The 25,919-nt window shown below is 38.9% G+C and overlaps 1 protein-coding gene across 14 annotated transcripts in view; it reads left to right on the plus strand.

The window, feature by feature from the left end:
- The window catches only part of Dmd (dystrophin), a 2,157,616-nt gene that overhangs the window by 2,036,414 nt on the left and 95,283 nt on the right, over window positions 1-25,919 (plus strand). For all 14 annotated transcript variants that reach the window (XM_040744180.1, XM_021232987.2, XM_040744181.1 and 11 more), the window contains one exon: window positions 20,222-20,296. In XM_040744180.1, coding sequence (XP_040600114.1) covers window positions 20,222-20,296 — 75 coding nt within the window. The remainder of the gene's footprint in view (window positions 1-20,221; window positions 20,297-25,919) is intronic.

Here is a 25,919-nt window from a genome sequence, read left to right on the forward strand (position 1 = left end):
TTCATCTAGATACAGGAACTGGATATACTATGTACACATGTATTTCTCATTAGTTCACACCAAAGCCATGTGAAGTATAATGTTATTTCCATTGTACAGAGGATGCTCCAAAAAGGGGGATGGTGGCAGTCTTTGATTTCAGCTCTTGGGAGACTAAGGCAGCTGGATCTCTGAGTTTGAGGCCAGCCTGGTCTACAGAGTGAGTTCCAGGACAGCTAGGGATGTTATACAGAGAAACACTGTCTCATAAAAAAGGGGGGAGTGATGGTAATTTGTTCACATGGCTTTGCTTGGAGCTAAATGGACTTTTAACTCCTAAACCAATCATTTGCCTCATGAGTTATACATACCTTCTTCCTTGAAAGTGACAATTGGATTTTGATTGCAATACAAGAACTAAGAAAGTATTTCAGACTCAGCAAAATGACAAAAAAGATTTACTCTTGTTCTTATTTTACTTTGTAATATAAAATGTGTATTTTATATTTTAAGGTAATTTTTTTAGCTTCTAAAGAGCAGGCATAGTATTAACCATGGGTATATCCTGTCTGAAAAGTTAAAGATGGCAGTATCACATTTAGTTTTCTAACATCCCTAAGAATAGGTACTATGCTATTATTCTATATTTTAGAAATGAAGAAACCAAAGCTTAGGATAGTTGAGGTCATAACTAAGTATCCTGAGAAAAATGGCTTTAGGGTCATATGGATTTGATCATTACTCCTTAGGTTTTTACTTAAGATAATGATATCAAAATCAGACACGATTATGTGAGAGTATAGCTATTTCTTGCTAACATAGAATAAACCTCCAATAAATGATAACTATTACCACAGTTAGGTTATAGAAATATATAATTAGAGCCTATCAGTTTTTATTCTCATTCATATTTCCAGTAATATAGCAGTACCCTCCTGGAAGACATTGAATGAAACAAAAATTTGGAAGAAATCAAAAGATCAAAAGAAGGTAGAAAAGAAGACAGAGTTAACACAGTAATTTAAAAAATAAAATACACTGATTAAAAAAAACAATAAAAGAAGATAATAAGTAAAGAAAGGTCTCTCCTACTTCTGGTTTCAGTCTTCCAGCTTCACTCTTTGGAATCAGTTAATAATATATTGTTTTAAGGTTTTTTTAAAGGCAGGATTGTTTTACGTGGGCCAAGCTGCCTTGAATTCAAGCATCTGCCTGGCTCTACCTACAGAGTGGTAGGTGGGGGTGGTAGCCTGTGCCACCGTGCCAAGCTTAGTAATACAGTTTCTGTTTCCTTCTACAGATAAACACAGACATGTGAAAACCTTTGTCCTTCTTAATATATTAATAATAATAAAATCAGTGTAGTATTCTGTTTACTGACACTATCATCCCTTTTCAAGCTGAGAGCTTTTTTTTCTTGGTTGTAGCAAATCTGATGGATTGTGAGTAAAACTTCATTCTGTGAAAAATTATCTTGGGACCTGTAAAAGACAGAAACCCAGAAATAAATGTAGGGCGGCCAACATCAGCAACTAATGGTCTTTAAATCAAACTGGACAAGCATTCAGAGTTGTATAAATGTGAACTCATTCTTATGACTTCACAAACAAATAGCTCATTATGTAAATGAGAAATTAATATTATTATCTTAGGTACAGAAAGGATGAATTATTGCATATGCTTACACATTACAACAGGGTATGATACTTGCCTTCTTAATTCAGCTTTTGGACTGCTGTCATTCTTTTTATTAAAAAATTATATCTGTATTCACTAACTTCTAGAACACAATCCATTTCAGACACGCATGCCTATATGTCAGGATGGTTTACAAGTAGTTGAATCCTAAAGTTCCAGGATCCAGGAACCACTGTAATGGGGAACTGACTGTCTGTTAGATACTTGTGTGGGTTAAATGAATTCATGAGCTCTTCTGTTCAAATTGGGAAGAATTAGAAGTCCGTAAGTCCAAGGAGTAGGCTTAGAAGTGAGCCTTTGTCCTTTGTTCTCTGGCTCTGTTAGGGAAGGGATTCTGTGTGAGCAGAAAGGCTTGGCTTTAGTCTGCCTCCTAGCTGAATGGAGAGCCCAGAACAAAGTACACATAGAAGATGAAAATTTTACATTGGAGATTTTTTACTTGTAAGGTGCTACATCTTTTTCATTTTCTCATTTAATGCAAATTGTAAAGTATATATTGAATATATGTGATCAACTATGTAATGATATATATGAATGATATATCCCCAAATCACTCCTAACTAGGTGTTACGATAACTCTTCCCACCAGCCTGGTCCCAATGTCTCATCAACCCCAAATAACACACAGAGACTCTATTAGGTACAATGCCATTGACAAATGTCTATGGCTTCTAATTGACTAGTTTTGTCTTAAGTATTAACCCATAACTACTAATATGTATATTTTTACAAGGAATTATCATACCAAGAACGCCAGTCTCATGCGTCCTTCCTCCTGGGATCACATAGTGACTCTCTACCCTTGACTACATTTCCCAGAATCCTCCTCAACTCCTAGTCTCACCTATCTTGCTTTCCTATTGGCCAACAGTGCTTCATTCAACAACCAATAAGACAAACATATACACAGAACATTCCCCATAAACTAGGAGGTTAAGACAAATTAAAGCCACATAAAGAATTTCCTTCCTGTTTGCCTCTTGATTCCCTTAGCAGTCAGTCAGGAAAGAACATTTCCTGCCAGAAAAGATTCAGATCTCTCTGAACTTACCCTTGGGCTGTGCTCTAGAGTTTATTTGTTAAGTGAGTTGCTTTCAACTTGGAATAAATTGTGCTGTAAACGGTGCTCATATGTCCCTAAGTCAGATCCTGACTTAACCAATGGGATGCCTGATAGTCTTTTATCACATGATGGAACTCAGCTACCCATTTATGTAGGAACAAAGTCTCCTTTTCTGATAAGTCTTCCACTGCAGGTATTACTAAAAGAAAGCAAAATATATCATGAATCATGCTCCAACTATCTTCCTTTTCTCTGTACCACAACAATGACCACATTTTCTTTCCCTGTGGTCTTACTTTTCCCTTTGCAAGGATTCAATGATGGTTCAATTCCTCCCCACACATCTCATCCTTTGCCCTGCCCTGATTCATGTGATTTCTAGGGTCATGTCCATGACCATCATGCTGATTGCTTTACCAGCTTTATTAGTCAGCTTTCTGTCATTGTAAGCAAATACTTGACCTAAGTTACATAGGTAAAGTGATTTACTTTGGTTTCGATTGCTTTTTACTGATACAGGGTTTTGATATTGGTATTTGTCATAGGTGGGCCTTGAGTTTATACTGTTGCCAAGGCTAGACTCAAACTCACCATCCTCCTGCTTCAGCTTTTCTAGTATTGGTATTACAAACCTCTGCCACCATGCCTAGCTTGAAAAGGTTCATTTTGGCTCACAGTTCTGGAGATTCAAGTAAAAGATCAGTGACATGGTCACAAAAAGTTGAAAGGAAGAACTATTATGGGCAGAGAAACCCAAGAGTGTGTGTGATCTTTAGGCTGACTCTTCTGACTGGACTGGTGAAGGGAGAGATGTTGCAATTTGTTCCAGTAGCTTCCTTAGAGTTTACTTGGTGAAGTCTTGAGGTGAGGTAGCAGAATGTATGGAATGGAGCAGTGCTTAACAAGTGTGACCTCTAAGTTTCTAAACCTTGGGTTCAGTCCGGAGAGGGAGTAGGGATGAAGGCAGCGATGAAGAGATAGGAAGGAGGGAAAGCTACTTTCTTTCTACATTCAAGTGTATTGTACAGATACACAGAAACATAAAAATGGAACTTTTGGGTATCCCTTATTAAAAACATCTTGCTCTGTGACAGAAGATGGGACAATCTGATATCTAATGATGTCTAAAGTAAAGATCCTACCATTGATTAAATTTCATAACTATAGTTGTTAAGTGATTGGTCATTTTTGAACTTATGATTTACAAATTAGTGGCTTTAGCAAGATCTAATCCTAAGTATTTGATTTCTGAAAAATTATTCTGTAGCTCTGCAAATAAAGCATTATTGTCTGTCATGTGCTTTATTTATATATGGTACACCATGCCCAGTCCTTTGGATGTATGGACAGTTTGAGGTACACCATCTTTTCCTTCCTCACCGAAAGTATTCAAAATATAGGAATGAAAGTATTTAACTATTTTCCTATATCTAAATTATCATATTGTGTATTATCTTGCACTAATTATTCATGATTAAAGATGCAACAGATTTTCTTCTTTGTTACAGACAGTAACAACTACAATAATAACAAAATCAAAACATTTATTTTTGTTAATAAGATTATAGTGTGAGTACTGGCCTAAGGCAGAAATCTTGCAAAGATTTTTATTTTTTATTTTGCAGTAAATTTGTTTTTACCATGACTATTTAGGCCAAACTTGTACTTATATTCATTTGGCATCCATTTTATTCATGAAAATATGGTGGAGGGTGTGTTGATATTGGGGATGAGGGGGAAGGTAAATGGGATGTTAATCACTCATCAGAACCTTTACCTTATACTATCAGATGAAGATTAGATCAAAATATTAGTCATAGCTAGTCTGTCTATCTGTCTGTCTTTCTAACATCTGTCTATCTATTTATTTATTTACTTAAGTATTTGGTTTGGTTGTCTTTCAATTTACAATGTAGATCAGGGTAGCCCTAATATCAGAGACCTACTTGCCTCTGCTTCCTTGTCATGAGATTAAAAAGGCATGTCCTTTTTGTGACTGAGTTACCTCACTCAGGATGGTTTATACTCACTCATATATGGATTTTAGACATGAATCGGGGGAGTGCCAGCCTACAATTCCACTGCCAGAGAGTCTGGGAAACAGAACCTTCACCCAGTGACTGATGGAAACAGAGGCAGTCACCCACAGCTAAACACTGAACTGAACTCCTGGTACCTAGTGACAAAGAGGGAGGACTGATGAACAAAGGGGTCAATACTGGTCTGGTTTATCCCACAGAAACAGCTGACCTGAACAAGGGGGAGCTCTTGGACCCCAGACTTATGGCTGGGAGGCCAGCATGGGACTGATCCAGACCCCTTGAATATGGGTGTCAGTGAGGAGGCCTAGGCAATCTATGGGATCTTGGGTAGTATTTATCCCGGGCATACAAATGGTCTTTGGCTGACCATCCCACAATGAGGGATGCTCTCTCAGCCTGGACTCTTGGGGGAGGGCTGAGGCACTGTCCTGGACGAAATGACAGACTCTGGAGATCCCCCATGGAGGGCCTCACCCTCCCTGGGAAAAGGAGTGGGGATTGGGTGGGGGGCTGAGAGGCCTGGTTGGGGAGGTTGGGGGAGGAGGGGAGGGAGTGGGAACTGGGATTGACATGTGAAGCAAGTTTGTTTCTAATTTTTTTAAAAGGCATGTCCTACTACCTTCAAGTAAAGTTTTAGAACTGGTTTAGTGATAGAGCATGGGCTTAACATATGTTAGTCTCTTGGTTCAGTCCCTAGGATCTATGTATAAATAAACAGATAAATGAATCTGAAGTTCAAAATAAACACCTATGAATAGTTATAAGTCACCAGATTTTTTTCTTGGAATAATACTATCTGAAGGTGAAACACTATTTGATTTCAAGGTATTTGTGCTATTGAACAGATTAGTGTATGAATGTGTCTGTCTAAAGAGTGGCTTGAAATTTATAACTTGTATATTTTAAATTTTGAATACTTGTCTTAAATCTAGGGAAAATCAACCTTGTGTATATCCCATTCAAAACTGATGTCTAAGGACTAGGGTTTCAGCTCAGTGGTGATAGTGTGCTAGCCTACTATAAGAAAGACCCTGGGATTCATCCATACCTCCCAAGCTATATATTTCCAGAAAAATGCCCTGCCTATTTATCATGAAATAATTTCAAACTTTATTAACTGCTACACTGACCTGGCTCAGTGGTGTCCTTTAATATCTGAGCTAGGGCCTTTGAAACAGACCCAAGCTTTCCTTACTGCTGACTTCTTTGCTTTGCCTCAAGAAGGGCTGCAGAGGATGAGTGGTGCTCTCTCTTTAACCTAAGCAGAAGTGTTGAGACAGAAAATAGACAGCCATAAAAGAATGGAAGAGAATTGGTGTTACCCGGACCCAGGGCCTCTATCTGTTCTCTTGTACCAATTTTAGTCAGCGACTTCATTGTTTATTTTCTGATTATGGGAATAGATGGTAGGACCTTGCACATGCTTGTCAAGGGAGATAAATCCTTAGTTCTGGCAGTTCAGGATGAGAGTAGGAAGACAAAGGACTTGCATTTCTGAGATTGTCTTTTATTTGTTCTGGTAACTTTTTCAGATAGCTTCTTAAACATTTGCCACAATTATTTGCATGGCATTCCCTGCCTGTATTAGTAAGTTGAAATTATCTAGCCTTTGCAGTAGACAAAGGTTAGAGCAAAAGAATTTGCATAGGGATGTTGCCATAACCCAGTCAGCTACAGTATGTGCCACAATCAATTAAACATGAATTGCCTTTCTTGCTAATAAGCACTCTCTTTAGCTAATTGTTTCTTTCTCCCTTTAATTCAATTCTTTGATTCCTGAGGGTAGCCTTCATACCTGTGTTAGACATATTTCCAGAAAGAAGCCTCAGATCAGGCTGTAAGGAATAAGCAAGAGAAGAATTCTGATGATTCACCCATAGCAGTGGAAAATTATATTATTTGAAGAAAAATCAAATGTAGAATTGATGTCACCTACAGGTTAAGCCTAACAAAAGCCAGAATGAACATCTTTTACAATCTAATGTTATTAAATCCTTAGTAAGCACGGTCATTTATTGTCCTGGATGTCTGGGCTAAATTAAACCAGTATATTCTTTTCAGAAGTCTTGTTTCCTTCATGGATGTTTTCTTTCTTTCTTCCTCTTTCTTACCTTCCTTCCTTTCTATCTTTCTTTTTTCTTTCTTCCTCCTCCTCTGCCTCCTTCTTTCCTTCCTCCTCCTTTGTTTTTTGAGTCAGTGTCTATCTATGTATCTCTGACTGGATTGTAACTCACTCTATAAACCAAGCTGGCTTTAAACTCAGAGATCCTCCTCCATCTGCCTCCTGAGTGCTGTGATTAAAGGTGTGTTCCACTTCACTTGACTTCTTCTTTAAGAATGCAACGTGACTTGAGACTGGAGAGAAAGTATGGTGGTTGCACTGGCTTCTCTTTCAGAGGACTGAGGTTCCATTTCCAGCTTCCATATGACAGCTAACAACTGTCTGTAACTCTTATCCCAGGGAAGCCAATGATCTCTTCTGGCCTCTAGCTGCACCGCACACACATGGTTCTCAGGCAAAAGAGTCACACACATAAAAATAAATAAAAATCTCAAAAAAGAAACATGCCGTTAATCCATACCCTCAGGAAGCAGAGGCAGGTATTGACCCACAATCCCCTGGCCAAATTAAAAGTTGTGATTTCTGATTGGTTCTATCAGTCCTTGTTATTTTGTCAATATTGTTTCAGATTGGATTTTTATTATAAATTCAGTATTTAAGCTTGCCTCAAATAAGCCTTGTGGGCTTACACATTAATCACTGTTTTATAAATAACACGGCTTATGTGGAAAATGTTCAGTTCTATCAACTTTAAAAATGTTCATTGGAATACTGCCTACTTCACACTGGAAGTTCCCCTTATATGATAAGCCATGTTTTTTGTATGAATTCTTTGCCCTGAACAATTTTCGGGAAGGCTTCTGTGTCTGCTCCTCAGCCCAGCTGTGTACTTCCTAACAAAACCCCAAATCCTGCTGAGGCATTTTTGCAAGTCATTTCAGCATTCTCAGTATCTGATCAGGGTTTTCCTTCCTCTTCTACTCTGCTGTGTGATGCTGATGGCCCTGCACTGGTGTCTGTAAGAATCCTGCTAGTTAGGGTTAGTTAGAATCTCTTATCTCTGATATTTCCTACCAGGAAATTTACAACTGCTGACTCCCTCTGGGCTCAATGACTGGAAATTCCTTTGCCACCAAAGCCAAAGCCATCCCTAATTCTGTCTCCCTACCTCGATTAATGGATTTCCCAGGTGAATTTTTAGAAAGGAGTTATCAGAGATCTGTAGCTAAGAGCAGAAAGGAACAAAGCTGAGTTTCTATATGACAAGAGCAGGTCCCAAGAAAAGAGTTGCCACCAGGGGTCGTTGTCTAGGAGTGAATAAGGCTTTTCTTGGTTAAGGCATGGGGGTGGGGGAGGCCGTGAACTGGTCAGTGCAGTTGGCCTATCCACAGGTGTCCTGTCCTTTTCCATCACAGGTGTCAAACTGGACTTTCAGTCATACCCACAGGGATAGCTTCCAGGCAGCTGTGAAGAAAGATAACAAGAAACCATATCAGGAACTAGAGTCTTCAAAACAGTTTTGGAATTTCTGGCATCTGGCCAGGACAGAACCAAGGACATTTCTAGTTTCTGGCAAGGATAAGAATTGAGGTCTTTGTCTCTAAACTGCTTGGCTGGTTTCTTTCTCCCATTTTGCTCATCACAACCAGAGTTGGGAATTCAAGTGTGAATCTTTAACCTTGGAACTTCATATGCAGACTCAAATGTTGTGTCTAAAAATCAGTTAATTGAATGTTGTGAATTGTATGATTTCCACTTAATGAAACACTGTTGTGAGACTGAATATGGGTACAGGGAAAATGTAGAGAAGTAATAATTTTGGTGACACAACCATTCCCTTTGAATGTACCAGTAAAAGATGGAGTCTCAGAAACTGATAGTTGGAAAGGTTTGGAAGTCTCTGGCAACATTTCCATAGAGGAATTAGAATGAAAGTCAGACAGACAATAGCTAGGTAAGGAGAGGACTCTACAGTAAGTACTTTGAGTGGGTCTGGAAACAACAACAACAAAAAGCTGGAGAGAAAGTATGAAGCTTTGGAGAGAGCAAAGCTCTGGTCTGGCTGAGATGAGTGTGGTGTAAGAAGAAAGGCCTCCTCGAGCCAAGCTATAAACGTAAATGACTGAAGGTGGTTAGATGGGAACTGGGACAACCTGAAAAGCGTCTCTGGGAACTGAAGGGCCACTATTATCATCCATGAATGTGGGCCCCTGTTGTCAGATTTACAGGTTCTTTCAGCGAGCTGGACAATGAAAACTCATTAAGACGTAAGTAAATCATTAAAAGAGGGTTGGGCAGGTGATCAGCCAGTAGCCAACTGGTGAAACACAAAAGAGAAATCTGGACATTGGATGCAGCCAGTTTCTAGTCTCTGGTCTTATTGGTTGGTCACTTGAGAAATAATGCAATTGGTGTTTCAGAAAAAGCATCATCTCTTGAAATGTCGGGAGGTAACAGTGTAGAAATAAGAAAGTTGAAAAGATGACAGCAGGGGAGGAACGCTAGCAGGTTGGAAAATGTAGTTGGCATTGTAAATCTGAAAAGGCAGCAAGATAATGTTAGCATTAAAACAGATGAGGAAATTTACTGCTGTTTATTTTCATCATTTCAAGCAAGTTATCTGCAAATCCTCCAACTGGGAAAGAGGATGGTAAATTCAAAATAGGTAGTGTCAACCATATGCTTGTGAAGTCTAAGAAAGTTAGGGCACAGCATTAAAGAAATCATCTGTGAAAATTGGTTATGGAAAGCTTTAAAAGGTATACAAACTAAGTCTAAGTCGTATTTGATCATTCTTTGTGTGTGTGTGTGTGTGTGTGTGTGTGTGAGAGAGAGAGAGAGAGAGAGAGAGAGAGAGAGAGAGAGAGAGAGAGAGAGAGCCTTGTTATGTAGCTCTGGCTGGACTGGGGGAAGGATATGTAGATCAGACAGTCCTTGAACTCCAAGATAAATGCTGGAATTAAAATCCATCGTGTCTGGGTGTCTGGTCCTGTTTGCTCAATGTTTTCATTATTCAGAATAAAATTTAGTTACACTGGCTCTGTCCTGGAGCATCTGGAATGTGTTCCCTACTGGAGAGACAATAATACAATTAATTGAAGGAGTTCAGAATGGAGGTAAAGGAGACTGGGTTAATTTATAAGCCCATATAGTTCTGAGAGTCCTTTACATGACTGAGTTACCCATGTTTAGCATTGAGGAAACCCAAGAAATCAGTGACAGAAAATTCTAAGTCAAAGAAGTAACATGATGTCATTCTTGCCAATGTTACCAATAGTTGCTTGTAAACTAGAAGGAAAGAATGTTGATTTGGTGTGGCCTTATACCTGGGATGAAAAGATAAGGAATGATATCAAGGCTAGGGATGCAGATTAGTGGTACAGCACTTACCTATCATGAGTAAATCCCCAGGGCATTCCCCAGTGCCTCGAAAAAGGCCACCCACACAAATAAGCAAACAAAGAAGAATGGTGACAAATAAGAATGACATAATTGCCCAGTTTAATGACTGGATACTTTGCTGAAATTCAAGTTCCTTCTAGAATCAGGCGTATGACACAGTGGTTGTTTTGTATTGTTTTGTTTTGTTTTTTGAGATGACAGAAGGGAAATTAAAGATTTACTTTCTTTCAGAGTGCTGAATTGGCAGATGTTCATCTTGGCTTTTAATTCCTTGATACCCCACCCCCTTCAATATCAGGTCTCTCTGGGAGGTATGGTATTTCTGCTTCAGTCTTGGAGTTAAGCAGCAGGTGGCTGCCGTGGTTTGGAGGCTAAGTGTTTAGGGTTCTGAGATTTATATTCAAGCCATGTATTTTCAGCTTCCAAAGGAACCTGAAATATCTTAATTTCTGAGTTCTTGGTTACATAAATTATATGTGTCTTGCTAACTTCTCCTAATCTCTGCTTCAACCTGCCTCATTAATTTAACGTGAAGATCCTCTGGCCTCCTAAATTGGTTACTGTCAGGTCATGTTTTAGGTTTCCAAGATTCAGGAGCTCCCGATCTACCTTTATCTCCTCTCCTGGTTTTCTTTCTTCCCTTTTGGATAAATGTCATTTTTCATTTCTGTTGTGTCAATCCTAGAATTGTTTCATAAATTAGGAGAGACAAATGACTCTTCAATATTGTTGTGTTTTAACCAGAGGTTTGGTGCCCTAAGTCCCTTATTAAAGATGTGCAGGGCCCAACTAACTGTGAGTCTATCTAAGCCCACAGGGTTACCCTTCCTCCCCACTCTCTGCAATTTCAGAAGTATTAGCTTTCATAGATTCCTTCTGGCCCACACATTTCTCTGCCTCGGAGCTATTTTTGCATGTGCTGAACCCTGCCTTGCTCTACCCACCCCTCACCTGGCTCCCTCTCGGCATCCTTCAGGTCTTTGCTTCAACTTTACTTTCTTAGAGAAAGCATGTGTTCCCCCACACTTAGAGATTCATAGCTCCCTATGATTTTCCTCAAAACCCTTTCACACACTGCACCTGAATACTGAATTACTCTTTCAGTAGACCAAAAAGTCAAAGAGGGCAGGGACCTGTTTTGGTTATCAGTGTATTCCATTTGTTTGGCATGGTTCCTGGTATACAGAGCATGCTCATTTTGTGACTTGACTTTAGAAACTTTAAAAGAAACCATTATTTACCTTAAAACAAGGAGGAAGCCGACCGACTAAAGACAGATTAAGTCTAGCTCAGTGAATAAATAGACTTATCTGAGTTATTTACAAGAACACGGAAATGCATGGAAATCTATAGCACTGAAAAGTTCTATTTTCAAGCAGTTTTTTTTTTATTTTTCTAGTAAATCCTCTGTCTTCTGCTGTTTGGTGGGAGGAAGTACTAACTGGAATCTCAGGGGAGGGTCTCCTGAGGATCTTGTGACTAAAACAATTTTCATAATTGGAATGTTAACAACTTCATTACTATTATTATAGGTCTAGCTATCTGTTATATAGTTCTATTTGTTTCTTGTCCAAACTGTAGGCCAAGCTCTTCTTTAAGTTGTAATGTCCGGTCTGCTTCAAGAACGTGAAAGGCCAAGACCAGAAGAAACATCTAAGCTATAGTTCTCACTAAGTGGTGAGAGAATAGGCAAAAATACAGATGAATCTTCTAAGAAGTTATATAACATCTAAACTGTCCACGTCTAGTGGCATGCTCCTCTAATCCAAACATTCAGGAGGTCCAGGAAGGAAGATAGAGAGTGTAAGGCCTTTCTAGACTACATTCCAATTTACATAAATCTCTGTGCTGATGAAGTTTAAAAGACATCAGATTTTATACGTTGTTCGCAAATGAATATAATATATTCTCACCCCTCCAACTTCTGTACAACACACCTGTTCTGGTGGAAGCTTCACCCCAACCCCTGGCATGCATATACCCTAAGAGTCTGGAATGTTCTGGTGGAAAACCTCCTCCCCCATCTCTCGCTCTCCAAACCCTGCCTTATCTCAGAAAGCCTTCAAAAAGTTGATCCCTCCCCCAGAGATGCTCAAGACCATTTCCACAGAGTATTTAAACTGTCCCCTACAAAACAGATGTGTGGTTTTCTGGTCTCTCTTTTCTGTCTTCTATCTGGGGAGCTAGGAAATCATCCAGGAGTGTTGTATCCATTAAACGTGGGCTTTTTCTAATTCAGTTTGATTTGGTCTGATTTGGATTGCTGCATTGGCAGAGAGGCTTATCCAGGTGCAGAAACTTTTTACCACCTTTTCCTCCCAACTGCATGTACTCTTTTTATAATCCACTGAGTCCACTTACGGTGGCAGTATGTGTGTGACTGTAGGACTCTACTGGACCATGGGCAGCCTGCCTAACAGTGGCCACATCCCTGAAGAGAACACTTTTTCTCAGCATGTATCTAAGATTTGTATATCAGGTATGCTATGTTAATGTGCCTCTATTTTGCTTATTCTATAAGTGTATATTCCAGGGTATTTCTGGTGGCACAGGTGTGTTATTCCTACATTTCAGAAGGCTGAGGCAGGAAGATTGCATATTCAAGGACTATCTGGGCCACACAGCAAGTTCAAGGCTGGTGTTGGTCAATGCAGTGAGACCTTATCTCAAAATAGAGAAATACAAAGGCCTGGGTAGGTCAGTAGAATGACTGGGTGCAAGTTCAGAACAAAAAAAGAAGTGGGGGCAGTGTGTGGGATTCCTAATCTGTCCTTCAGGATGACCAGAATTTTCAATAGTTCTAAACTTTTGAAGCCTACATCTTGGCTTGATTTGCTTTTAAGCTAAATTTGATTTTAATAATTCAGTGTATGTTAAGCTTCATTAAGGCCTGTGGTTCTTGTTCATTCTAGTGAGTTTGGGCTAGCAAAAATAATACTTTCAGGTACAGAGTCCATTAAAACATCAGGAATATATTATTATATAATAAACTTGTCACTTGCTTGTAAGAGCCCATAATAAGGTTGGAGATACCTCATTTTGCCTTGTTTTGGGAAGATAGGGGCTGGAGAGATGGCTCAGAGGTTAAGAGCATTGACTGCTCTTCTAGAGGTCATCAGTTCAATTCCCAGAAAGTTGGGAAGATTATGCAGACACACGGTACTAGTTGGTTTTACACAGATTAATTAATTATACTTCATTTCAATTTTATTTTTACTCAGGATTGCTTGATATATTTATGTTAATTTTCTTCTGGGGAATAGAATATATATGTATATATACTGATTTATCTGTTGGAATAATCTTTAGCCAGACTCTTTCTACTCATTATGTTTATGAGGCTATTATTTTTCCAATAAGTAAGTCTTCACAAACTTTTCCAGAAAGCCTCCATAAGCCATTGGACAGCTGGACTGAAATAAAAGTTGTGTGAAATTTTAGACTCCAGTTTAGTCTGAGAAAGTATTATTTTGGCAGTATTATTTAAAGGTCAGAAATGAGGAGTAAAATGGAAATGAAGGGGCTTATTGCTTTCTCTCTGTACTATCTTCTCTATTTTACCATGTCTTTAGTGTGTTACACAGTTTTCCACTATTACTGCAAGAGCATGTACAACATGTGTACACTCCAAGTACAACTCGATCAGCTGTTTTTCTTTGCTGATACTTTCCACTGTCACCTCCCACAGAGTAAAGGGGCAAATTGTAAGACAGCAATGTTTACCAGAGTCAAGAGAGGTTCATAGGCTAAGCAATGATGTGGGGGGAAAAGCTACTACTTGTTTTCCTGCTTTAAAACATGCACAGGGGTGATGAAGAGATGGCTCAGAGGTTAAGAACACTGGCTGCTCTTTCATAGGTCCTGAGTTCAATTCCTGGCAACCACATGGTGGCTCAAAACCATCCTTAATGAGACCTGGTGCTTTCTTCTGGACTGCAGGCATACATGCAGACAGAATGCTATATACATAATAAATAAATAAATTTTTTTAAAAAATTTAAAAAATGCTCAGGGTGTGATTGCACACTTTAATCTCAGAGCTCAGGAGAATCTCAGTGTGTTTGAGGTATCCCTGGTCTACACAGTGAGTTCCAGGATAGCTGGAGGTTTGTCTCAAAAAACAAAACAAAACAAACAAAAGCCAAAGAAGTGAGTAGACCATCATTCAGTAGTTGGCACTTGAAAAACTGAAGACATTGCTTCTAGTTTCTCTCTATTCCTAAGCTAGAACCAGCCCATAGATGAAAACTAATCTAAGTTGGGAAGAGGAATGTTTACATCCTGAGCATTTTGATCCTTCTGAAGTATGCTTTCTACCAGCTGCCATGGAAACATGGATAGCTTCTTGGATAGTCTCAGTCCTCTTGAGTTCCAGCTGTGAGAGCTAGTGACCTCATTACAATTTGGATCAGAGTTGTGGAAAGGCAGCTCCCAGGGAAAGTTGAGGATGGCCTCTTCTAGGCCATGTATTAGCATTCTGAAACGTTGTGCATATTTTAGACAGGCATCCCAGCTTCAGCCTGGGATGGCTTCACATAGTTCACAGCTGTGTCACATCTTGGAGTTTCTGGTGCATCCTCCATGCTTTCGTGAGGCAGACACTTATCTCTTCCAGCTGTAAGCCAGAGGGAGTGGTACTGCAGATTCTTCGCAACACATGCAGACTCAAACAGCACACTTAAGTGTCTAGTTGAACTTTTAGGCACCAGAAATCTGTTGGAATTCACTGATGATTACTGAATTCACTCATGATTACTGGCTGTAAGTTCATATGGCTTGTAGCACTTTTTTGGAAACTAGCCATTTTCCCTGCTGTTTTCTTCTGGCATTCCTGCATCACTGATTGAGAATGTTTTGGACTGTGTTGCTTAGAAAAGTGGTGGCAGAAGTCTTGTTCATTACAGTGAGTTGAAGGTACAATGGAAGGGTGTCAGGAAGGATTCGCTAGAGGCAGGATGTGTCATAATTAGGAAGACTTAGAAGAACTGCTTTAGGGAAGCTAAAAGTACTGCTAGAGCAGGAGTGTTCCAGATGCTTGTCTCTTGATACTTTCCCACAGTGAACCACACCCCAAACAAATCATATCATGCTGGCCTTCCCAACTGGAGCTCTAGCTTCTGGAAGATGCCAATTCTCGATAGGATTCGTGTGAGAGTTGGATGGAATGTCTGACCTCATTTGGCCCATTTGTTTGGAATTATGAATGGAACCAGGAAACTTGGAAAAGGGAGTGGAATTAGGACAAGAGAGAGTCTTTGGTTGTACAACAGAAAGAAGGAAGACGGAAGCAAAGTTGAGAGTTGGTTGAAAAAGAGGATTAGGAAAACTGGGGGGAAGTGCTGTGCTAGTGTCTAGATAATTGGTTGGTACATAGTTCTCATGCTGCAGAAACTGCGACTGGATGTTCTTAAGGGAAATGTGGCCTGTATTTGACCCAAAGTATTTTCTGTGTCTTTCCACAGCTAATTTTATAGAGAGATTAAGGTCCTCAATCATAAGTGTGGAAAATCCATAGTAAGAAATATAAGAAAAAGTCTGAGTATGCTGGAGGCAGGACAGAAATCCACTTAATGCCACAAGATGACCCTCACTATAAACTGGTTCAGAGAACCTTCAAAGCTAAGCAGTGATGACTGGGGAAGAGGCTAAGGGGACCAACTATGATGGTGGGAGTAAAAAGAATAAAGGATCATATGAATATAGCTGGCAGCCTTCTTTTTTATTTCTGTTTTGGCTGCCACATTATAATGAAAGCAGGTGCCCAAAGAAGGCAGTGGGTACCAAATAACCTACAGCTTGTATCAAAGGCACTCCCAAATTATAGCTGTGCTGCTTTGAGTGCTTTTGGTGAGTCTTTGTAGACCACAGTCCTTCAATACACTGGTTCTTAGAGTGTGGTCCATGGACCAACTGCAACCGCATTACCTAGAAACTTGTTAGTAATGTATATTCTCAAGCTCTCCCCCCAGACCTATGGAATCAAGAAGTCTAGAGTGGGGAGCTGGGAAATATGTGTCTTATAACTAGCCCTCCAAGTGCATTCAAATTTGAAAAGCCATTGATCTCATAGTAAGGACTCTGCCAGCCAACCAAGAATCCATTGAGCCACAGTTAAACAGTGTTGAGTCCAGCTTAGAATACCATTTCTTTTGTGTTATTAAAACATCTTTTTAAAATTTAAATTAGAAACAAGCCTGTTTTACATGACAATCCCAGTTCCCTCTCCTTCCCCTCCTCCCCTATTCCCCACCCACCCCGTATTCCATCCCCTTTATGCTCCCCAGGGAGGGTGAGGTCTTCCATGGAGGATCTTCAAAATCTGTCATATCATTTGGAGCAGGGCCTAGGTCTTCCCCCCGTGTGTCTAGACTTAGAGAGTATCCCTCTATGTGGAATGGGCTCCCAAAATTCATTAGAATACCATTTCTAACAATGTAGGATCTGCTAGAACAGTCTTTGATCCTGTTAATATAGTAGCAGGTAATGTTTCTAAATCTTCTTCAACAGTGTTCATATTTTGCTTATCACTAATATGAACAACACTACCCCATCTAACATTAATTATGATAATTAATGTAATCTCTAGTGTAATGGGAGCTATATATAGCTGCAGCACTTTACGGTGGCCGCCTCTGGAGTGAGGCTTTTTGATTAATTGCTAGCCAGTCACCCCTGGAGTATGCATTCCTGATTAAGACAACTGACCGCCTCTACAGTGTAGCTTAAACTAACATACTCATACATCATGTTGTTCTGTCTACATGAAAGTGGTTTTTTTACTCTTAAAATTGACAGTATTAAAGCATAATTTAAACACCATAAAACACTTCCATTTTAAGTACACAGTTTTGGCCAGCATACAGTCATGTAACCACTACAGTAATCACAATAATACTGTAATCACCTAGATCATATCTCTTGGTTGCTTTGAGTAAAATTTTCCACTTCCACACCATGGTAGATTACCATTTGTCCAGAGGTAGGTTTAGCATATTTTATAATCTTATGGAACTTATGTATGTCAATTTTGTGTAAAAGCCAGTTGCATGGTTTTTAGATCGATTTTTTGTTTCAGTCTCAGAAATCATTTTCATTTTATTGTATGTGATGTTGTTTATTTGTTATTCTATTGCTTTGTTTCCATTTGGGGATGTTATAAGTAAATCTATGGACATTCATGTTCCAGCCTTTTTGTGAACATGTGTTGTTATTTTTATTTTTTGTAAATATTTATGTGTGGGGGTCATAAGATATGTGGATATTTAATTTCATAAGAAGTTCCTAATCGGGGGCTAGAGAGATAGCTCAGAGGTTAAAACACTTGCTGGATTTGTGGATGACCCAGGTTCAGTTTTGAGCACCCTCATGGTGGCTCACAACCACACATAACTCCAGTTCCAGGGTATCTGAACCGTATTATGGTCTCTGTAGGCACCAAACACACATGGGATATGTAGACGTACGTGCATGAAAACCACTGATGTACATTAAATAAAAATAAAAAAATCCTTAAAGATAAAAGAACAAAGGAAGAAACTGCTCATATAACTTTCCAAAGTCGTACTGTTTTGTTTTCCTACCAACACTGTAAGCTCTCTGGTTGTTACATAGTCTCTCATTATTTGGTATTGCCAGTCTTTAAAAACTTATGCTGAATAATTTAAAATAACTTATAGACCTTCTTTTCTTCCCCCTAATTTAACTGTAGGTCTTTATCATAAGTTTCTGCAAAGACCTCAGTGTTAATAATACTGATTCAGGTGACTTAGATGCAGATTAAAGTATCACTCTTTCCTTACATTTGGATTAGTGTTACAGGTATCATTTGTCTGTGGCATTTAGGTTGTCTTCCTTTTGTTCATTTACTCTTTCAGTCTGTTGTCAGTTCTCTGGCTGTAGTAGATGTATTTTTTCAGAGAGCAGTCATATATTAAGTTGCTAAGAATTAGGATGGTGGCAAAATTCTTCACTGCAAGAAATTTTTTGGAGTTGAGTTTCTGAAACATATATACATAGAAACTCTAGGAAAGAAGTGTAGCTATGGTAAGGCTTGTGCAGACTTGAATGAGGGCGCTGTCCCAATATAGCCTCCTGCTAGATGACTTGACTTTTAGGAACTTACCGACAGATGGCTGTAGGGAACAGTAGGCTAAGTTGTTGAATTGTTACTCCATGCTGAATATGGGAATTTCACCTTAGACTCAAAAGCTAATTGTCAGAGAAACTTCCTCCTGCAACATTATGCAGAGAGAGAGACAGAGATAGAGACAGACATAGCTCAGGGAACCCCTCAGAAGGGAAAGCAGAAAGAGTGAAAGAGCCAGAGGGGATGGAAGACACCAGGAGAATATAGTCATCTGAATCAACTGAGCATAGCTCATATGGTCTCACATCTACTGAAGCAGCATGCCAGGCCCTGTACAGTTCTGTACCAGGTCCTCTGTGTATAAAATATGACTTCCAGATTAGTATTTTTATGAAATTTTTGAGTGTGCAAATGAGTGGGTCTCTGATTCTTGTGTCTTCTCTTGGGCTCTTTTCCTTTTGTTGATTTGTCATGTCCAACTTTGATGTGATAGATTTTATTTTATCTTATTATGAATTTTTATATTTTTTAAAAATGAAAGAAGCAATGAATGAATGAATGAAAACCTAACCATTAGTATTAAGGTTAACATCTGAACTGTCACTTATACCTGCTGGGAAAGGAAAAATCAGTTTTCTACAATGGAGTGACAAAACTGGGGAATCAATTATATGGGGCAGCTACTCCCAAACATAAGGCCTGTCCTGGGGTTGGAGTGGTTATTGTATTGATTTTCTTTTTGAGGATGAACCTTAAAGTTGGGTGGGTAGGGAGGAGAGGATCTAGAATTACTTGGGAGAGGGTAAGAATATGATCAAAATATATTTAAATTTAAAAAATGTTTTAAGTAATATACAATGAATATGAAACTAGTTGCTGATCTAAGACTACAAAATTATATTCAGCAGGAATAAGTTCAAGAAATCTCTTCTGTAGAGATAATTAAAGGACATCATGAATTTGAAACAGAGAGTAGGAAAACATGGAAAGAGTTGTAGGGAAGAAAGCAAGGCATGGAAATGATGTTAGTAGTCATGTGAAATTCTCAAAAAATTAAGAAATTATTATACTGTGGCTGTAATTAATGGTGATATATTTCATCTTGAAAATGCAAAGAGGATGCATAGATATTAAGTGTTCTTATCACAAAATAACACTGATGCTTCCTAAAGCATGATAACTACTTAAATTTAATCATTCTATTATGTGTTCTTATACATCAGACATCATATTCTATATGACAAATACATGCCATTTTAGGTCAATTTAAAAAAAATAAAAATTGTTGTTTCATTTTACTTTAAAATGTATATTAAAACATAAACATGCAGCTTATATAAACATGCTTAGGATGCTAATAGTATATATTCCATGGTTATGTGTTTTTATAATTGATTTATTCAGCTTTATAACTTTTTTAATTTCTTATCTTTTCCACAGTAAACACATGACCTTTTTTATGAGAAAATGGGAATACTGCTCTTTGCATTTTCGGTTCTTATAGCAATTTCAGTAATGTATTCCTTCCTTTCCTTTAATCTTGTGAAGCAGAGACTTACTACAGCAGATCCAGATTACAATTTAGAAGGAAAAACAATGCTTGTCCTCCTTTTCCCTCTTGGGAGCTAGCAGTGCATGAATGGCCTGCAGGCTTAGCCACTGTAGTCCTTCACAGACCGAAGCTTTCCTCATTGTCAAAGGGCAGAACGATTTCTTTCCTTAACCCTCAGTGAACTGAACCCCACCTTATAAAGCTTGGAGCACAAGCACAAGGTTTTTTTTCTAACTTACTATTGTGATTTTTGTAGTTGTTGGCAAATCGTCAGGGGTTTCCTCCGTGCTTTATGATGAAGTAGCAAATGATCTTTCTTTTCCTCCCTTTTCTCCAGCTGACCTGAATAATGTCAGGTTCTCCGCTTATAGAACTGCCATGAAGCTCCGAAGACTGCAGAAGGCACTTTGCTGTGAGTATTAGCCAATATTTGGGGACCTTAATAATTTTTCTTTGCTTAAAGAATGAGAACTGGAGATTTTTCACCACTTTTACACCCTTGAGTTACAAGGCCATTTGGCCAGATAAAAGTCACTCTTCAAAGTGTTTGTCTTAAGTATCTACCTAGACTGTTTTGTTGGGTTATAACTATCTCTGCAAGTGTTCAGTGACTATTGTTATAAGATATTGATAAAGTTTATTTTTAATGAATAGCATTTACATTCATTTATCTTTGTGAAAGTTACTTTATCTCCCACTTCTCCCTAAAATAAAATAAAATTTAACAGAAAAAAAGAGAAAACAAAAGACAAAAAGGAAAAAAAATCTCCTCATGGATACTATCATGTGACATAGTGAGTCACGTAGTATACACTTTTGTCCATGCATCTTTACGTGCAAGAGTTCATTGCAAAGAGTCATTGGTCTGGTTTGAGACCTCCGGTTTCTGCTACACTATCAACACTGGGCCCTCACTGGAACTCCTCTTGAATATCCTGCTGTTGCTTGTGTTGTGGAGATCTTGCAGCTTAGAGTCTGAAGGACCAGTCCCTTCATGTGCTCCAACAGATCTCAGATGGGGTGGATATTGGGGTGGCCAAACACATAACCCTGGTTCTAGACCTGGGTAGTTGCAGGGTTGCCCAGCCCACCAGCTCTCCCTGTCCTCACTTGCAGGTTAAGCTCTCCAGATTGCCCTGGCTAGTTCAAACTTTGGTTTCATGCCTCCAGGGTTGGCTTTTCCACATCTGGACCATCAGGGCCAGCTCTACTGTGCTGCCCAGGTGAGGTGCAGAATCCACTCTCCTGAGTGCTGTAGCTGGTAAGGGTCAGGACCAGCTACCTAGGTCTTATGACCTCAGGGCCACCTCTCCCACACATCACAGGCAACAGAGAGGGGGGGGGGAACACTTCTCCCCTGCCCACACTACCACATGGCAATTGAAGGGTGGGGCTAGATTAATTTTTAAAATCATGTGTCTTTGGAAAACAGCTTAAAGTATTATATGGTTATGATGTCAATAAAATAATTACGGATAATAATGTTTGTCAATATGCATTAAGGATATAGCCATGAAATAGATAGGCACTGACACTACCATACAGGAATTTAGAATGTAACAAGGGATGCCCAAGGTATAGGTGAAAATCTGAAGACAGACAAATGTACATAAAATGCTATCATCAGTTATGACCATGGCTGATCAAAACAGTGATTATTTTCTCCGGTTTAGATTGAGGCATTGAGGTCAAGTGAATAGATAATTTGATTGTCATATTTAGTTTTGTGGCAGTGGAAGAACGGCACACTGTGTGAACAACTAGCTTTGTGTGGCGAAGTTCAGAGAAAGCTCATGGGAATTTGTGTTATCTAAGTCATACAGGTCTACAAACATAGGTAGAACTCCTTCTAAGAAGAGTGTTCTAGTCACAGAGAGGGGAGGCTGTGCTCTAAGGCCTGGAGCCTAAAGAGAGCAGAAAGTACTTAGGAACCGAAACTACTTCATCATGGCTACTGGACAGAATCCTAAGGAGGGCTATTGTAAAGTATTAGGCTGGAGAGGGAAGCAGGAGGCAGATTGTGAAGAGCTTTTAAAACCCAAGTTACAGACTTTAGAGGTCAGTGGGAGCCATTCAAGAGATTTTGGCAAGGGGATGCCATGGCTGGATTTTCACTTAGAAAAAGCCATTCTGGCTGGGAAACAAAGCAAGAATTGAGGGGATGAACTACAGACAGGAAAGAGATCTGTTACAAAACCGAAACCAGCAATATGGTGGCCTGAATAAGAATGGAGGAGCATTTCAATATATATGAGGTAGATGCTCTAAGCCTTAGTGATTTGTATGATGGGGAGGGTGAAGGCAAATCAAGAATGGGAAGACTCATGCATTCTTGGTCTGAGCTTCCCTATGAATAGTGAGCTTGTATACCAGAGTTTGGTAAAAGGTATAGTACTGAGGAGATCTATACAAGCAATATTTAGCAATTACAGGTTTGGATCTACTGCTTAAATTAAATATGGAAAGGTTAAGATAGTACAGCAACACACAGAGTGGGGAGGAGAGAGAGGTCATTTAGAACAGAGAATGAGCAACCAATGAAAAAGGAATATAAAGTCAAGTCTGGGAGATCAGTCAGTAGAAAAATCCAAGAGGTTTAGTGCCACTGCATGGGAAAGAAGAAGGGACGTGTCGTTAAGGTCAGATGCTGTTGGTGACAATGCCCATTGTGTATAGCAACATGGAGAGTCTTAGTAACTTTGGTAGAAATGATACACTGAACAGATTAAAAGTGAACCAAAGAATAGATGGCTGGTACATGTATGTTCTTAGAGACCTTCAGTTACAAAGGGGAGCAAAGAAAGGTTGTAGTAAATTGGAAATGACAGAGTAATTGAAAATGACTTGCTTATGATGAAAGGATAAAAATGGGCAAGGTATGGGCAGGTGTCCTAGAGGCAGACACTGGAGTGTCAGAGAGAAGGACAGGTGCAGGTTCTAGGTAACCAGGAAACTTGGCATGAGGAAGATGATGGAAACCCACATAAATCCAAAGGTTTTCTTTATGGAGTTTGAGAATCGCTGTGACACAGTTAAGAGTGGAAAGTAATAAGGCTGACACTGACTTTATCTTTGTGGAGAACAAGAGGGAGGATAAATTAAAAACCAGCATGAGGAAATTCAATCACCTGAGTATTTTACAACAGTACCACACTGTAGTGATTTGATATTTCTCTAGAAGTAGCCAGCAGTCAGCAGCTGTTTAGAATAGGCAGATGACACCCAAGTGAGGGTTGTGATGACTTGGGTAAAAGTTTAAAGTATTGTATTCCAGGACTATGTTGGGTAGGGGAAGCTAGAATTTAGATTTAAATTCAGGTAGAATTTAGCAATTAGGAGGCAGAGGGATCAGGAGGCAAAGGAAGGTAAGAGTTAGTGAAGGAACTGAAAGTTATGAGGTTGTATTCAGGAAGGAGATATTGCTGATCACTATTTCCAAAGTAGCCATTTCAGTAGGTGACAAAACTAATTAGGTGTGAATTTTCATGGAGGTAGAATAGGACATTAAGATATTGAGAAGCTGGAGTTATGTATGGGTCATGCAAGCTAACACAAAAATCACTCAAAATTGGGAACAGACATGAAAAACACTGACTGATTATAAACCTTGGCCACCAAGGTTCTTTGGAAACACCCAGAGATCCTCAGAAGTCAAGGAACTACTTGTAGGAGATGGAAGTGCCCTAGAAGTGAAATTATTTGGAAAGATCAAGTAGGTTCTTTTTGTTTTCATATTAATATTCCCAATGATTTCCACAGAACTGAGCAGAGAGTAGGACTTTCTAATTTTATAGAATGAATACATGGCTGAAAGCCAATGGAAGATTCCATTGCCTTAAGAGCTTATAGCTCAAAGTTATCATTTTCAGGTGTATAGCTGCCAAGTTTAAGTAGTTAATAAAAGGCTCCCCATGCCTAGGATCTCCTTGGGGACCTGGTTAATGAATCATAGCAGGCACAAAGGAGTTTGGGGTGGGGTAGAGTCAAGGGGCTGAATAGAGAAAGTCTTCTGTCTTTTTTTCTTCTCCTGACCCTGCCCCATTACAGAGGTACTGCTCGCCTTTGATAAAAAGGAGAATTATGAACTGGTTATTATAAAGTGCTATAGAATATTCCCGTAAGATCCCAAAAGTTCAAAAGAGGTAACCAGCTGTTCCAGGTTATCCTATGGCAAAACATAGAAATAGACTAGGTAGAAATGTCTCTAATGTCTTATGACTATTATCCGTTTCTATAACTGCCTGGCAATCATTTGAACAGTATTCAGTTTTTATGACGAAAGAGTTCTGTTCATTGTCTTTCATTTCACTGTATATCAACGTTTTGGTAAACATTGGGATAATGGAGGAGTTGCGTATTGTAAAAGACACATTAGCCACTTGAGGTGATAACCTTGTAATAAACTTAAAACTCTGAATGTAAGATGATTTGCTTTAATTTTCACTTTTAAGAAGATTTGAAATTCTCAGCATTTCTTTTCAGATCTTCACTCTGATTTGAAAAAAATCAAGGATAGCAAAATTAGAATGTATTTATCTAAATTAGGTACTGAATTCTTAAGAATGCATGGATAATACCATGCAAACTATGGCCCCATGTGCAGTGAGAACACAGTGAAAAGTTTTGGCAATCCATTTACTTTTGAAAAACATGTGTGGTCCAATCCCTTAGAGAGTTTTCAATAGGTGATTTAAGAACTTCCCCTAAATTTTGTATTTGCTTAGGTTTATCTTCTAGCTCCTTTTTTTATTTCTATGCCTGAAAAAGCCTGATAAAGAGCTATTGTTCATGGTCTAAGCAAATGAAACTTGCCCTGGCTAGTTTTTCCAATCAATGTCTGCTTCTACTGTGTCTTACATTAACAGAAATTAGTGATGTTATCTCAGTGATTTCTTGATGCCAGTCAAGAGATTGAATTTCAGATGCCTTAGGAAACGTACTTACCCACCACTATTAAGCAAGTGATTTTTTAAACTTCCCTATTAAAGTTCAATATTACAGAAAACCAAATAACACATTTTATCTCCTATAGAGAATATGCTACTTAAGTTATGAGAATCACCATTGGCTTGCAATGCCCCCAGTTTCTAATCACTTTGATGTTGCATGAGTCTGTAGGTGCTTTTCTGTACAGTGTCAATCAAAGCTAAAGTTGATAGTACGGCAGAGAAAAATTGAAAATCTTGGTAAGAACAATTTGTAAGCTGGTTCATGTGGTTGTTAGCCTGGGGAACATATGAACAAGATAATGTAGCTTTTTCTTTCTTCTTCCATGCTTCTGAGGACACCCGATAAATGTGTATCTTCTGTAACTAAAAAGATAGCCAACTTTCAAGAGCAGAAGCAAAAATGTACTTAACAAAGCAAAGACTTTGTTTATTAGTGTGTAGGGGATTGGAGAGAGCCCAAACCACAGGGTTAAATATATGACAGTTGATAAATGTGACACATATTTTCTATGCAGCAAGAAATTGAGAATAATTTGTCTCTGTTAGAAAACTGATCCTAAATTGTAGTCATGTGGTACAGTATAGAGGTGTATGAATAAAGATGAAACTTCTAGATTTGCCTTCACTAAGACAAAGTGAAAAATGTGCTTTCTTCCAGGTAAATATACATTACCTTCTAATAGTGCACTAAAGGTGGCTAAAGGAAGCATTAGCCAGGGTTAGGGTTGGTCAAGAACACTCACAGGGCCCACAATATTATGGCATGCATATCTGCCAGAGAAAGCTATAACACAAATAGCATTAAAAACAAGATGTAGATCCTCAGTCATATCATGGCTCACAACAAGGCTTCCCAAGAAACAAGAGAATAATTTTGTACCTCCTATTGTGTGTGTGTGTGTGTGTGTGTGTGTGTGTGTGTGTGTGTGTGTGTGTGTGTAGATTAGAGTCCATATCTCTGTTATACCAGAATTAAAAGTACTTTGAAGACATGGCAAACAATGTTTTTAAATTTATGTAACTTCACAGATATTGGTGCCTCAAAGAGAAAGAGGTTCTGTGATAACACCAATGTATCTTCCAGGG

This window comes from Mesocricetus auratus, unplaced genomic scaffold, assembly GCF_017639785.1.
Source record: "Mesocricetus auratus isolate SY011 unplaced genomic scaffold, BCM_Maur_2.0 Super-Scaffold_100003, whole genome shotgun sequence".
NCBI lineage: Eukaryota > Metazoa > Chordata > Mammalia > Rodentia > Cricetidae > Mesocricetus > Mesocricetus auratus.